At 42.1% G+C, this 15,243-nt stretch overlaps 2 protein-coding genes across 2 annotated transcripts; both read right to left on the reverse strand.

Annotated features, from left to right (window-relative positions):
* Positions 1–445: 445 nt before the first annotated feature.
* Positions 446–8,275, reverse strand: LOC117270738 (heat shock protein HSP 90-alpha). The gene is made up of 11 exons (XM_033648540.2): positions 8,132–8,275; positions 6,287–6,436; positions 5,730–6,096; positions 5,484–5,617; positions 5,047–5,373; positions 4,796–4,961; positions 4,207–4,397; positions 3,521–3,668; positions 1,430–1,698; positions 1,011–1,344; positions 446–919 (listed from the first exon to the last, which is right to left on the reverse strand). Exons 2-11 carry the CDS (start codon positions 6,434–6,436, stop codon positions 810–812), a joined length of 2,196 nt encoding a protein of 731 aa, XP_033504431.1. The 5' UTR covers positions 8,132–8,275; the 3' UTR covers positions 446–809.
* A 2,042-nt stretch (positions 8,276–10,317) lies between these two features.
* Positions 10,318–15,015, reverse strand: hsp90aa1.1 (heat shock protein 90, alpha (cytosolic), class A member 1, tandem duplicate 1). Its single transcript, XM_033648720.2, has 11 exons — positions 14,875–15,015; positions 13,941–14,087; positions 13,486–13,852; positions 13,263–13,396; positions 12,838–13,143; positions 12,558–12,723; positions 12,226–12,416; positions 11,969–12,116; positions 11,607–11,875; positions 10,844–11,177; positions 10,318–10,741 (listed from the first exon to the last, which is right to left on the reverse strand). Exons 2-11 carry the CDS (start codon positions 14,085–14,087, stop codon positions 10,632–10,634), a joined length of 2,172 nt encoding a protein of 723 aa, XP_033504611.1. The 5' UTR covers positions 14,875–15,015; the 3' UTR covers positions 10,318–10,631.
* Between the last annotated feature and the right edge of the window lie 228 nt (positions 15,016–15,243).

The following is a 15,243-nucleotide window of genomic DNA, read 5'->3' on the forward strand; positions in this document are numbered from 1 at the left end:
TTGTGGAACATTTTATCTAATTTATCTTTCAGTCATGATCTTCTTGTAACTGACAGTCCAAATTCCTGAGTATAAAAATCTCTTAACAAACCACTGAACCTACTTCATACTTATACATTATTCTTAACCTTCTCACCACGGGACCACTTATATATACACATTATTTCTAGACTGCATATTGTTTTCTTAATCAATACTTGAATGAGGAAAAAACACTATTTGAACAAAAATCTGTCTTAATTAGTGAAAAATCTTGAAAAAGTCATAAAAAGCATTAAATTTAATTGACCAATACCTGTTGACACCCTGACACGGTGCTAATTTCACTCTACTGTGCTTTAAATGATTTAACTGAAGTGGTGAGCTGTGACGTCTACCTCCATCACTTGTCTTTAAGCCCCCTCTATGTTATAAACTTATAGAATCAGTAAGGCTGAACGAAACGTGACTTGTTAACATGGTAAACCTTTATTTTTGGGTCCCACCCCTTTTCAAATAACGGTATCAATTCTGATATATTTACAGTCAAAGTAAGAACACAAACAACATCGGAATGTCAATAAATACAAAAGAACAAATGCATTGATTCAACCCAAGTTACAAAAAGTGACAACTTAAAAAATAAACTTCTAGAAGGAATGAATCTGAACTGCTTGTAGTCAATGCGATGGGAATAAGAGTGAACTTGGTCAAAAAAGGGAGGCTGAGGAGGAGGGGCTATTCCAGGCTCTTTTTTTTTTTTACAACATTAAACTTTTAAATTTTATTTAACACTACTTGTGGACGCTGGCAGGCAGCAGGAAGTGGTCTTAGTCCACCTCCTCCATCCTGGATGTGTCGTCGTCCCCTTCCAGAGGGGGCATGTCCTCGGTGGGAGCAGAGGTGACTTCATCTGGTGTCAGATCGTCCTCATCGATACCTGAAACAGAAAGGAAGCACAGTGTGAGGCATTGGTAGATATGTGGCATAGTCAATGTATAAGACGCCACGACAACTTAATATTTACTCACCAAGACCCAGCTTGATCATTCTGTAGATGCGGTTGGAGTGGGTCTGGGGGTCGTCCAGGGTGAATCCTGAGGACAGCAGGGCGGTCTCAAAAAGCAGGATGACCAGATCCTTCACAGACTTGTCGTTCTTGTCAGCCTCTGCCTTCTGCCTCAGCGTCTCCACGATGGGGTGGTCCGGGTTGATCTCCAGGTGTTTTTTAGCAGCCATGTAGCCCATGGTGGAGTTGTCCCTCAGAGCCTGGGCCTTCATGATCCTCTCCATGTTGGCCGTCCAGCCGTAGGTGCTGGTGACGATGCAGCAGGGGGAGGAGACCAGGCGGTTGGAGACTGTGACCTGTGGAGGTGAGCCATGATTAATACCATTTTCTACCTTACAGCGAATAACACACTGCAAGTTATGTTTCATTTCTCAATCTCACCTTCTCCACCTTCTTCTCCAAGATGTCCTTCATGATCTTGCACAAGTTCTCAAACTGAGACTTCTTCTCCTCCTGCTTCTTCTTCTCCTCCTCATCCTCGGGCAGCTCCAGGCCCTCTTTGGTCACTGAAACCAGGTTCTTGCCCTCAAACTCCTTCAGCTGCTGGACGCAGTACTCGTCGATGGGCTCGATCATGTAGATGACCTCGAGGCCGGCTTTGCGAAGGCGCTCCACGAAGGCAGAGTTCGCCACCTGGTCTTTGGTCTCACCTGAAACACAAGGCAAAGTTGTCACACATTTAAATAAGCACTTGAGAGGGATAGTTCAGATTTATGAAGTGAGGGTTGTATGATGTACTTCTCCAAAGTCAGTGCATAAAATACAGTAGACGGCAGTTGGCAGGCCCCCAGTTTGGAGGCAGCAGTGTCAACACCAAAGCTAAGCAACGTACTGCTGTGGATGGGAGCAGCCGCAAAACTTTTTTTTTTTAGATTATTTTTTTGGGCTTTTGCCTTTAATTGACAGAGAGTGTGAAATGGGGGAGAGAGAGAGAGAGCGGGGGGATGACATGCAGCAAATGGCTGTGAGCCAGAGTCAAACCCTCGACTGCTGCAGCGAGGCATCGCCTCTGTATACCAACGCCCTGAGCAGCAGCAAATCATATTTTAACCACCAGAAAAACAAAACCTGTATCTGTTTAAGTGTCACTATACTAAGTACTCTCACCACTTCACTTTCCTGCAGAAAGCCTGTTCCAACAGGGAAGCCTTTAACTGCTTCAATTCCCCATCTATGCTCTTGTTAAAGCTACCAAACTCCATTGACAAAACCAGTCATTTTGGCTCACTGAACACAGGAGCTGCTGGTTTACCTCGTCCTCGATCAGTTAGTCAGTTTGTGTTATTATGTGACCTTGGTGAATCTGTGCTAACCCTTTAAAATGCCAAACTCACACAATAACACAAATAAAATAACAGATTAGGGCAGGGGTAGACCAGAAGCTCCTGTGTTCAGTGATGTTAAATTACTGTTTTTCTCAATGGAGTCTGGCTTTGAAGAGAGCAGCACAACCGCTTCAGTTCACAGCTCAGAGATCGCTGTGTGACGGCAAGGTAGAGTGAAAATATACAACTAAACGATATATAAATTATACAATAAACATATTAACTACACAAAAATATATTTTTGGCAGAGACATAGATGAGGGAAGGTGATGTTAAAGTTTCTTTATGCTTCTGCGTACACTCGACGCAACATGCACGCAGTCGCTGTGTGCATATCATAGTATCATAGCGTCTTGTTGGTCTATGTTGCTATGCAATTCCCCACCAAAGCACTTGGGGGAGCGGCGTTCTTTTATACACCTACCTAGACTCTGTGACGTCTATGGTTGCTGCTCGTTCATTGTTTTATCTTCTGGCTTTGCTCTAGTCACAGTGAAGATGGCGACCGAGAGATAAAGACTGTTGCTGGAGCTCGAAATGATCGACATTGAACAACAAATGTTACGATGACGGCCAAGAGAGAGGCGAATGCGCTGATGGTCTGTCCACCCGTTGAATGGCTCGAGGCAGACTACGGGCGAATAAGTGACACTGCAGCAGGAAGTGAAACCTTGCAAAATGCCAGAAATGATGTAGTTTGAAGGACCAATCATAGCTCTTGCGGTCTGCGTTGGGTCTGCTTTGCCTCAACGTGTGGTTACAATTTTTTGGAGATGCACGTCGCATCGCTGCGTTGGTCGCCTTCGCAAAGCCCTCTGCGCAGTAGCATACACCTTGCTTTAGGGGAGTGCATATTTGTTTTGTTTCACCAGGTGGTGCTTGGACTGTAAATAAACTGGGTTTATTACTTATTAATCTAGTTGGGTGATGAACAGACTGGGGATAGTTGTATATTAGTTGTAAATAAGTTCAGGAATTAATTGAAGTAACATATGAGTTAAAAGAAGAAATGTAACAAAGGGGTGGGGACATACGTTTTACTTCCACCTACTCCATCTCAGGCAATTATTTTTGCCCTTTAATTGAATCAACTCATCTCATTTTAAAAAAATTAATTTTCATTGACAGTTTATAGATGAATCCTCACCAGTGATGTAGTAGATGTGTTTCTGGGTATCCTTCATGCGTGTGACGTAGTCCTTGAGGGAAACCATCTCATCCCCAGAAGCTGAGGTGTAGTATCGCAGCAGCTCAGACAGTCGCTTTCTGTTTTGGGAGTCCTCGTGGATGCCAAGCTGAAAGACGAACAAAACAACATGTCATTGATTCAGTCAGCAATTTATCTATTTCATTTAATTCACTTATTCTGCTAATTAAAATTACATTATCTCTTCATTAACTCTCTCTCTTTCTCTCTCTCTCTCTCTCTCTATATATATATATATATATGTGTGTGTGTGTCTGTGTGTGAGAACATTGAAATTGGGCGTCGTGTGATCATTATTAACCAGTGTGTCCATTTAAACAGAAGGTGGCAGTGAGGAGCACCAAAAAAGCTTCAAAGCAGCTTTTCATTAGGACAATATGTCCAAAGGATCAGACAGATGGCTGCTGGCTAAAGGGTAAGAGGAACAAATGGTAATCATGAACTATAATTTCAAAGGTTCTTGTCAGCAGAGATGAGCTCTATTCTGCTATAATTCAGATTACAATTGCCAAGACATATGATGACATTTACTAAGTATAAGCCCAAGGCACAAGTGTTCTACACAAAGGGGCTGCCGACAGTTTGAATGTGACGAGATTAGGAACACCAGCAGTGAGGACACTAACCTTGATGTTCTTGGAGAACTGCTCGTAGTACTTTTTGTAGTTGTCCTTGTCCTCGGCAAGTTCGGTGAAGAGTTCCAGGCACTTCTTGACCAGGTTCTTGCGGATGACTTTGAGGATCTTGCTCTGCTGCAGCATCTCTCTGGAGATGTTCAGGGGCAGGTCCTCAGAGTCCACCACACCCTTGATGAAATCTGACAGGACAGATGAACAACTAATCAGCAATATATTCAATTTTTTGCTGGGGTCTGTATCAAACAAGCATGTAGTCTTATGTCTGGGTTATAATTTAAAGGTCAGGGCATCTCTGTAGCGCCACAACTCTTTATCTATAACAACACATTGTGACATTTTACCTGTATCAAAAAAATAGCAGCTCCTACAATTTTGATATTACACTTAGCCATATTGCAATTTCTATGATATTTCAAGTGACTGTGCAGTCCTACTGTCGAACCCAATGTGGTTGTGTTCAACACGAATGACAATAAAACATCTTCAATCTTGGTTTTCAAACTATACGAGCTTATTGTTTGATTTATGAGCTATTTTGAAGCGACACTAGGGATTCCACATTTAGGTTAATACTCACTAAGGTACTCCGGGATGAGCTCATCGCAGTTGTCCATGATGAAGACCCTGCGCACGTACAGCTTGATGTTGTTCTTCTTTTTCTTGTTCTCGAAGAGGTCGAAGGGAGCGCGACGAGGCACGAAGAGCAGAGCGCGGAATTCCAGCTGACCCTCTACTGAAAAGTGCTGTGAGATAAAGGACTGATTAGGTTGATCATATTACTTTTATTAATGTGTTTATACATTACCAAAAGAAAATTACAAGACCTACCTTGACAGCCAGGTGGTCCTCCCAGTCATTGGTAAGACTCTTGTAGAACTCGCCGTACTCCTCATTGGTGATGTCGTCGGGGTTACGGGTCCACAGGGGTTTGGTCTTGTTCAGCTCCTCCTGGTCGATGTACTTCTCCTTGATCTTCTTCTTCTTCTTCTTTTTGTCTGACTTGTCGTGGTCGTGGTCGTGCTCCTCATCTGATCCGACATCCTCAATTTCGGGCTTGTCCTCGTCCTTCTCCTCTTCTTCATCCTTGTCCTTCTCCTTCTCCTCCTCCTCCTCTGCCTCGTCGTCACTCACCTCCTTGTCACGCTCTTTCTCCACCTGAATAAAAAACAGAACTCGGTTACTTGTACGTGCTTTTTGGATTACTTAATCAATCTAAGTAAGCTGATGTGTATTAATTCATCGAAACAGCTTGAATGAGTACTTACAAAGAGTGTGATGGGATAGCCAATGAACTGCGAGTGCTTCTTCACAATCTCTTTGATTCTTCGCTCCTCGATGTATTCTACCTGGTCTTCTTTCAAGTGCAGGACCACCTTGGTGCCACGCCCCATGGGCTCAGCTGTACGGGGAAAAAAATGGGTCAATGCAATTATAAATAATCCTCCACCTCCTATACGTATTACCAATTATCAATAAAATTAAATCAAAGTAATCATCTTCTTTTTACTTACTGTTGTCCACTCTAACTGTGAATGAGCCTCCAGCGGAGGATTCCCAGGCGTACTGCTCATCGTCATTGTGCTTGGTGATGACCGTCACCTTCTCAGCCACCAGGTAGGCAGAGTAGAAACCCACACCAAACTGACCGATCATGGAGATGTCGGCTCCAGCCTGCAGAGCCTCCATGAAAGCCTTGGTGCCAGACTTGGCGATTGTGCCCAGATTGTTGATCAGGTCGGCCTTAGTCATGCCGATACCCGTGTCAATCAGGGTCAGGGTGCGTTCCTCTTTGTTGGGAATGATTTCAATTTTGAGGTCCTTGCCACTGTCCAGCTTGGAGGGATCAGTAAGACTCTCATAGCGGATTTTGTCCAGGGCCTGGAGGGACGGAAAGCCATAAATTTAAATAACTGCCTCCTGATTTGTTAATTCCTTGATTATCAGCACATTACTATGTATTATAGCCACAGAAAAAACAATACTTCCCCTCAGAACAAGCTCAATAAACATGTATGACACAACATGAGATTAAGGAAACGATTTCAGACTAATGCTGTAATAAACTTACATCTGAGGAGTTGGAGATAAGCTCCCTAAGGAAGATCTCTTTGTTGGAATAGAAAGTGTTGATGATCAGGGACATCAGCTGAGCGATCTCAGCCTGGAACGCAAACGTCTCAACGTCCTCCTCCATCGGTTGGTCGTGCGATTCAGGCATCTACGCAGAGGGGACAAATGACTATTTATAGAACATGCATAGATCATGGAAAACACATGTAGACACACAAAATAAATCCTACCATTTCCTTCTCTCTAAAACACAGTGCACCAAGGCCTACTCAGTTATTTTAATTGGCTTAGTAAGCAGTAATGCAGGACACTATTGCATGAGCAAAGTCTGATTCAATGGTTTCACTTTTTCTTGTGTATTTATTTGCAGTTATACCAGCCTGCATGGACCTGTGTGCACCATCGTGCTCATTGGTCTGTGGATCGGCTGCAGCACAGTGAGTCACAATGCTGTCACACCTACAACAAGCACTACCAATTACCCTCGGGTAATCTGCTCGTAAATTACATTATAATATCATCACTACCACAAACTACCAGGGTCTTTAACTACCTTAGAGTTGAATCAACACCTCTGACACAATCTCAGTTATTTATTACATCGCTGTTCTGTTAATCAGTTTTAGCTAACGCCAGTTATTTGAAGTGACAGTGAGGTAGGCAACAGCAAAGACAGGTAAGCTTGTATCGCTTGTGCTGGCAGGTGGTGTGACAGACTGTGCTGCTCTGCTCAGCACTCCACCTGCCTATAATCCATCTTTGGTACATGAGATACAATCCATCTGCCTCCATCATTACGCAAGCAACATAATGTGCATTGTAGTTTCTGCAAATGCAATAAGAGGGTATATGTGGAGCGTGTAAAAGGTTATTTTTATAAATCTAGATTGTCTAAAACTGATCTCAGTGTTATGTTTTGCAATCCAGACTTCAACAGAAAAGTGAAACAGTGTTGAGATACTGGTTTTCAGCCCATAAATGCAGACAGACTGTTGCAGTGTATTTATAAACCCTCTTCTCTTAATAAATTCTCTCCTGCTGCAATTGATATGAATGGTAATTGGCTGATCAGAGAGGAGCGCGTGGCTGGGATTACCCATCAGCATCAGTACAAAATGACTCCACCTGCTGGTTTCCCACATGAATTGCAAGTTTCTAGAAGGTACCAAGAGGCGAGCAGAACTCTCTAGCAGTTTCTATAGGAATCGAAAGCTCCTCCTCTTCATCATCATCTGAGGAGAATCTGTGAATGATCACCCTGTACTTCACTGAGCTTGCACTGATATCACTTTGCATGTGCATGGAGAAACAATCTGATTTAAGAAATCAGGAAATCTGATTTAGGTTAGTTAAACTGAGCGCCTGCTTAACATAATTCCTGCCTGACAAGTGCAGCAGGACTGCACGGTGCGGTCCATGTGGCTGCTGCCATCACCCAGGTTTAACTGATGCAAAGGAAACGTGTGCGGGAGAGTTGCCAGGTTCATGTTGGAGAAAGTTTTGACAGGTGCAAATGACGCTGGCATGACCTGGACATTAGCTCTGTCACCACCTTTAGTAAGACTGATGTAAAAATTTAAATAAAGTGGCAGGCCTTTGGGTTTAGTGTTATCATAAGCTGATTATAACACAATATACATGAAAGAGATTCACTCAGTCATCAGTTTGCATCGAGGAATGTCAGTTTATTTAATATTAAATTCAGTTTCGACGGTCAACGGTTAAGCTAACGGTTTAGCTGTTAGCTATGGTATTTAATTAAGCTAATATTAGCTAACATTAACCGCGAATGTCAAAGTGTGCGGCGTATTTATCCAGATATAATTTGATTTAATTTAATTACCTTGGTCCTTAGTGTGTCGAAAACTCCGGAGTTAAATGAGCAGAGGTCTCCTGTTAGTCGTAGTCCACCGGGCTACAGACAGACGTCCAGCGCTGACAGGAACTGTGCCGCTTTTCTATCCTTTCCGAGCATTCGAGAAATCCTGACGCGAGCTTCCAGAACCATCTGGAATCCTCCTCGCGACAGCTCTGTGCTGGCCGCTGATTGGCGCAGCGGGCTGTCAATCATTAATCGTGCCCCTGCCTCTTTGTACTGTACTGTACTGATGGGGAGGAGGCGGGACTAAAGAAGGGGAGGATGAGTGGAGTGAGGAGGACCAGAATGAACCATGCGGTGTTCACTGAAGATTCCAGAACACTGAGTAAGACTAGAAATGAACATGATAATGAGAGTTACTTCATTTTATGAATGAAACTTTTAAATCAATATAGGAACCAAAAAAGGTGGGGAAATTCATCATGTAATCATGGGCGGATTATGAGACAGTGGGCCCCCGGGCACGGATTTACAAAGGGCCCCACCACCTCATGGGAGCAAGACACAGTCTCATTGTAGTTGTTCTGCATATTTTTGTGTTTTTGTGTGTCTCTGCCATATTTTTGTGTATTTTCTTTAGTTGCTTTACATCTCTTGGCAGCTATTTTGTGTCTCCTTGTAGTTCTTCTGGGTCTCTGGAGTAATATTGTGTCTTATTGAGGTCATTTTGTGTGTCTCCAAGATAATTTTGTGTCTCTTTTTTTACTCATTTTGTGTCTCATTGTAGTTGTTCTGGGTCTCAAGTCATTTTGTGTCTTATTGAGGTTATTTTGTGTATTTTTTTTTTTTTTTTTTAATAATTTTGTGTCTCATCGTGATTGTTTCTGAGCTAATTTTGTGTCTTACTGTTGTCTCACTTTTTGTGTCTCCATGGGGTACTTTTGTCTTTTCTTTAGTTATTCTGTGTATTTTGTATTTTTTTCCTTTAGTTGTTTGTGTATTTTGTAGTCATTTGGGTCTCTGAAGTCATTTTGTGTCTTATTGAGGTAATTTTGTGTCTCTCCAAAATATTTTTGTGTAGGTGTCTCATTGTGGTTGTCTTGTGTTTCTTTGAGGTAATTTAGTGTCATTTTTAGTTATTTTGTGTCTCTCCAAGATAATTTTGTGTTTCTTTGTGGTTGTTTTGTGTCTCCATGGGGTACTTTTGTCTTTTGTGTATTGTGTAGTTGTTCTGGGTCTCTGGTGTAATATTGTGTCTTACTGAGGTAATTTAGTGTCATTTTTAGTTATTTTGTGTCTCTCCAAGATAATTTTGTGTCTCATTGTGGTTGTTGCTGAAGTAATTTTGTGTCTCTTTGTGGTCGTTATGTGTCTTATTGTCGTTTTGTCTCACTTTTTGGTTGTTATGTGTTTCTTTGGGGTAATTTTGTGTCTCTTTGTGGTCGTTTTGTGTCTTATTGTCGTTTTGTCTCACTTTTTGGTTGTTATGTGTTTCTTTGGGGTAATTTTGTGTCTTTTCTGTAGTTGTTTTGTGTCTCCTTGCAGTTGTTTTGTGTATTTTGTAGTCATTTAGGTCTCTGAAGTCATTTTGTGTCTCTTTTTTTTTTCGAAATTTTGTGTTATTGTGGTTGTCTTGTGTCTCTGAGATAATTTAGTGTCCTTTTTAGTCATTTAGTGTTTCTTTGTAGTTATTTTGTGTCTTATTGAGATAATTTTGTGTTTCTTTGTCGTTGGTTTGTGTCTTTTTTTAGTGGTTTTGTCTCGCTTTGTGGTTGTTTTGGGTTTCTTTGGGTTCATTTTGTGTCTTTTTAAGTTGCTTTGTCTCTCTTTGTAGCTATTTTGTGTCTCCTTGCAGTTTTTTAGTGTCTTTTATTGGTAATTTTGTGTCTCTTTGCGGTTGTTTTATGTATTTTTTTCATCATTTGGGTCTCTGAAGTATACTTTTGCATCTTACTGAGGTTATTTTGTATCCTTGTCTCCTTTGTGTCTCTTTGTGGTTGTTTTGTGTCTCTTTCAGTTCCTTTGCACCTTTCTGTGGTCTTTTCATGTCTCTATGTGGTCATTTTGAGTCTCTTCCTGGTCAGTACCTGTAAATTTGAATGACATTTAGTAAGTTAAAGCCAGGGCACCCCCCCCTCCCTCTGGGCCCAGTAGTCCCATTTCAATAATCCATCCGTGCAAGCCATAGACTCAATAAGCGAGATTGCAGGTCCTATTTCTAAATAATCTTTTATTACAAATTTGAATGCATTTCATAAAAAATGTAATAGTTACAAAAGAGAGATAAATCCAAGTCCCAGCGACTTTATATTACTCTTAATGATCAGTAGTTTTATATAAGCAGCTATTACAATGTCGACCAAGCCACACTGTGGCCTACATTAATGCAATGAATTAACTTGTAATGACACGTTAATACTGTTTAAGAGATGAGAACTGTGTTAGAGTGAAATGTCTGTTTGAAGAAGCAATGTATTTAAAAAAATAAAAATTAAGAAAGCTGGAAAGAGTCTCCCAAGTGTTTTTAGTCAACTTCCTCCATTCTTGATGTGTCATCATCTCCTTCCAAGACTGGCATGTCCTCATCAGCGGGCTGAATGAGGTCCTCAACTGCAGAATCATCGTCATCAATGCCTGTGAATAAGAATGTGTTCATTAGCAACCAAAGCCTCATATTAATGTATAATAGGCAGACTAATTCCTGTAATGTCAGTTGTCATGGAGAATAAAACATACCAAGACCAAGCTTGATCATTCTGTAGATGCGGTTGGCGTGTGTCTGTGGGTCCTCCAGTGTGAATCCTGAAGACAGCAGCGCGGTCTCAAACAGGAGGATGACCAGGTCCTTCACCGCCTTATCGTTCTTGTCGGCTTCCGCCTTCACCCTCAAGGTCTCGATGATTGGATGCAGAGGGTTGATCTCAAGGTGCTTCTTCGCTGTCATGTAGCCCATGGTGGAGTTATCTCTCAGGGCCTGAGACTTCATGATCCTCTCCATGTTGGCTGTCCAGCCGTAGGTGCTGGTGACGATGCAGCAGGGGGAGGAGACCAGGCGGTTGGAGACTGTGACCTGTCGATAACGAAATGTGTCATTGTCATGATCGAACAAAATTGGCCATACTATATTAGTGAAATTTTACTGCAACTAGGGCTGGGCAATAAAGTACTATTATAGTAAAGTTAAATTCAGTAATGTTATAATAAAGTTAAATAAAACACTATTGTAGTAAAGTTAAATAAAGTATTGTTCTGTGTGTCTTGCTCCTATGTTAATAGAGCTAAATGAAGTACTATTGTGGTACAGTTAAGTGAGTCTGTTTCCAAAAGTGTAAAGTAATGATAAAGCTAAATATAGTAAAGTACTAAAGTAATAAAATATAATATACTTAAATCAAAGCAGAACCACTGGTGCTTTTATTTCGAAGCTGCCAATAGTTAGATGTTAGCAGCTAACTAAAACTGACGATAGATAAGATGATTATTATGCCATTTCCTTTACCTTTTCAATCTTCTTGTCGAGGATGTCCTTCATGATCTTGCAAAGGCTTTCAAATTTATTCTTGAGCTCCTCCTGCTTCTTCACGTCTTCCTCATCCTCAGGCAGCTCCAGGCCTTCCTTGGTCACTGAAACCAGGTTCTTGCCATCATACTCCTTCAGCTGCTGGACGCAGTATTCATCGATGGGCTCAATCATGTAAATGACCTCAAGGCCGGCTTTGCGAAGGCGCTCCACGAAGGCAGAGTTAGCCACCTGGTCTTTGGTCTCACCTGTGACAGTCAAGGCAAATTTATTGAATCAACCGGTAAATTACTGAATCACTTGATGCAAAATTATATAAAGAAGTGAGTTGAATAGCTAACCTGTGATGTAGTAGATGTGTTTCTGGTTGTCCTTCATGCGTGACACGTAGTCTTTCAGTGAAACCATCTCATCTCCAGAGACTGAGGTGTAATAGCGCAGAAGCTCAGACAGCTTCTTCCTGTTTTGAGAGTCTTCATGGATGCCAAGCTAAAACAGGAAACGACAAGTTACTAATAGTCGGCACTAAAACGTGAAATTCAGATTTTTTTATCGAAGGATTAGAGTTCAAGACATAAATTCAGGCAGATCAACCTACCTTCATGTTCTTGGAGAACTGCTCGTAGAACTTTTTGTAGTTGTCCTTGTCCTCAGCGAGTTCGCAGAAGAGTTCCAGGCACTTCTTGACCAGGTTCTTGCGGATGACCTTGAGGATCTTGCTCTGCTGCAACATCTCTCTGGAGATGTTCAGGGGCAGGTCCTCAGAGTCCACCACACCCTTGATGAAATCTGAATAGAGATGAACAAGATCGTTTAGCCTTCCAAAGCCGGACAAACTCAAATGAGCTAGAATGGTTTAAAGTCAATAATATCTTAAACTGATCGGACAAAGAATTTTTATGTCAAGAATTAGTAGTATATGTTACTCACTGAGGTATTCAGGGATGAGCTCATCGCAGTTGTCCATGATGAAGACCCTGCGCACGTACAGCTTGATGTTGTTCTTCTTCTTTTTGTTCTCAAAGAGGTCGAATGCAGCCCTTCTGGGTACGAAAAGCAAGGCGCGGAATTCCAGCTGACCCTCCACTGAAAAATGCTACAAGAGACGAGTATGAAGTATGAATTTATTGGCTTAAAAAACACCACATTAACCAATGATAAGAGGGAGTAAAGTAGCATTTTCAGATATATACTTCATCAGTAGACCTACCTTGACTGCGAGGTGGTCCTCCCAGTCGTTGGTGAGACTCTTGTAGAACTCTCCATACTCTTCATTGGTGATGTCGTCAGGGTTACGGGTCCAGATTGGCTTGGTCTTGTTCAGCTCCTGGGCATCCATGTACTTTTCCTTGACCTTCTTCTTCCTCTTGTTCTTGCCGTCCTTTGTGTCCTCATCCTCGTCAGAGCCCACGTCCTCAATCTTAGGTTTGTCCTTGTCCTCGGCGGCATCTTTCTCAACCTCCTCTTCCTTCTCTCCCTCTTCAAGGTCCACCTCCTTCTCCTTTGTCTTCTCCACCTTGAATGTACGGAAAGAGTGGTGGTTTAGGAATATGTATGTTTAAGCGTGTCAATATTATTGGTTATTACTGAATTTTAATATGGATAAGATTATCGGAAACAGAGTTTAGAACTTACATAAAGTGTAATAGGGTAGCCGATGAACTGTGAGTGCTTCTTCACAACTTCCTTGATGCGCTTCTCCTCACAGTACTCTGTCTGATCTTCTTTGAGGTGAAGGACCACTTTTGTGCCTCGGCCAATAGGCTCTCCTAAAAGTATCAAAGTTTTTTTCGTGAGTCAAATTATATTTATCCTGCAAATGATTGAATATTGTATCAGTGAGGGAAATTAAACTTACCATGGTCAAGTTTAACTGTGAAGGAGCCTCCAGCTGCAGACTCCCAAATGTACTGCTCGTCATCGTTGTGCTTGGTTACGACTGTCACCTTCTCAGCCACCAGGTAGGCAGAGTAGAAACCCACACCAAACTGACCGATCATAGAGATGTCGGCTCCAGCCTGCAGGGCCTCCATGAAAGCCTTGGTGCCAGACTTGGCGATTGTGCCCAGATTGTTGATCAGGTCGGCCTTGGTCATGCCGATACCTGTGTCAATCAGGGTCAGGGTGCGATCATGCAGGTTGGGCCTGATTTCAATCTTCAGATCCTTGCAGGATTCAAGTCTAGTGGGGTCTGTCAAGCTTTCATATCTGATTTTGTCCAAGGCCTGTCCAGAAGGGATAAGTTTGTTAAATGTTTGCATACATGTGAGGGCTGGGGACAGACTTACATGATAACATGCTGATTTTACTCACGTCTGATGAGTTGGAGATGAGCTCTCTGAGGAAGATCTCTTTGTTTGAGTAGAAGGTGTTGATGATCAGAGACATAAGCTGAGCGATCTCAGCCTGGAAGGCAAAAGTCTCCACTTCCTCCTCCATGACGTTTCCAGCAGCAGGCATCTAAAGGAAAGCAGATGTTTTATTATGTGATTCTGGACTGTGGTTCTTCGTGCTTCAGCATAATTTGCTGTAAAATAAATCACTGCTGTTACACATGAATTCCCTTACTCCCCCTGTTAAAGGCAGCCACATGGCATAAGCAGAGTATTGCAGATGGTGGACGAACACATGTTCATCCTGTCAATCAAAGCCTTGCCATTTGCTTAATGGGTGGAGCTCTGATGTTTGTCCCAACCCCCAAAGGCGTCATCATGTGTCATTCAACACCTTTATGTTAAAGCAATGAATAGACTCTACAAATTAAAGATAGCGGGGAAACGTTTCAAATTCAGGGTTAAAGGCCTTACAAAAGTTGATATCCATGTCACTATACTGTGATATTTTTTATACTTTTCTGCCCCAATATGTGAAACTGTATTTGCTCAACCGGTTTCTGCTCATCCGCCATTGCTCTCACACTCAGGGTCACCCTGCTTGCCATGTGTTCCTCGCACGTTACAGTCTCACTAGGATACTACTGATAAAGGGGCTATTCTGCAACACTATAAATAACTGGTATGAAGCATTTAAATCAAGTGTACTTTTGCTTATATTAGTGCAACTGTGTCAGTTTTTTTTAATGTATTTTCATTTGTACTAAGTATTCCTGCTGCTTTGCCTGAGCTCCGTTTAAGCAACCAGTATAATATCATAGAAATTTTACCTTTACTGATTTTTATCTTTACCATTTTCCCATCTAAACTGCAATGCAAAAAGCATTATTTGATTTTATGTGTTCCAGTCTTACCTTGGATTGGATCTTTTCCTACAGTCGCTTCTTGATAGTTGTCAAATGTCTCACTGAGATTGTCTTCTGTTGTTGAAGAGCTCCAAGTGTGCGCTTCGCTGCTTCTCCCGTGGGCAGCAAGTTTCTCTTGGTGTGTTCAAGTGACTCTATGCAGACCCCACGACATGCCGGTGTCTTTTTATACTTCAGGGGTGGTTTCTCGAAGCTCCCATTCAGAAGCTTCCAGAAGATACGTTCACTACATTAAGAGGGGGGGGTGTCGAGGAAAGGCCGGGAAAGGGGGGTGGCGGCAGGAGAGAGACACCAGAGCCCTAAAGTTTATGTGCCCTTATAGGGGTGCAGAGTCACAAGGAGTGCCTGTCACTCACA

Source organism: Epinephelus lanceolatus, chromosome 13, assembly GCF_041903045.1.
Source record: "Epinephelus lanceolatus isolate andai-2023 chromosome 13, ASM4190304v1, whole genome shotgun sequence".
Lineage (NCBI taxonomy): Eukaryota > Metazoa > Chordata > Actinopteri > Perciformes > Serranidae > Epinephelus > Epinephelus lanceolatus.

Bases quoted from the DNA above. Each gene is read 5' to 3' on its own strand.
- LOC117270738 (XM_033648540.2), bottom strand. From the start codon at position 6,436: ATGCCTGAATCGCACGACCAACCGATGGAGGAGGACGTTGAGACGTTT. The intron at 3,669-4,206 runs GTTAGTGTCCTC...TTCGTCTTTCAG, and splicing joins AGTTCTCCAAGAACATCAAG to CTTGGCATCCACGAGGACTC. The intron at 1,699-3,520 runs GTGAGGATTCAT...CTTGTGTTTCAG, and splicing joins ACACATCTACTACATCACTG to GTGAGACCAAAGACCAGGTG.
- hsp90aa1.1 (XM_033648720.2), bottom strand. From the start codon at position 14,087: ATGCCTGCTGCTGGAAACGTCATGGAGGAGGAAGTGGAGACTTTTGCC. The intron at 12,117-12,225 runs GTAGGTTGATCT...TTCCTGTTTTAG, and splicing joins AGTTCTCCAAGAACATGAAG to CTTGGCATCCATGAAGACTC. The intron at 11,876-11,968 runs GTTAGCTATTCA...TGACTGTCACAG, and splicing joins ACACATCTACTACATCACAG to GTGAGACCAAAGACCAGGTG.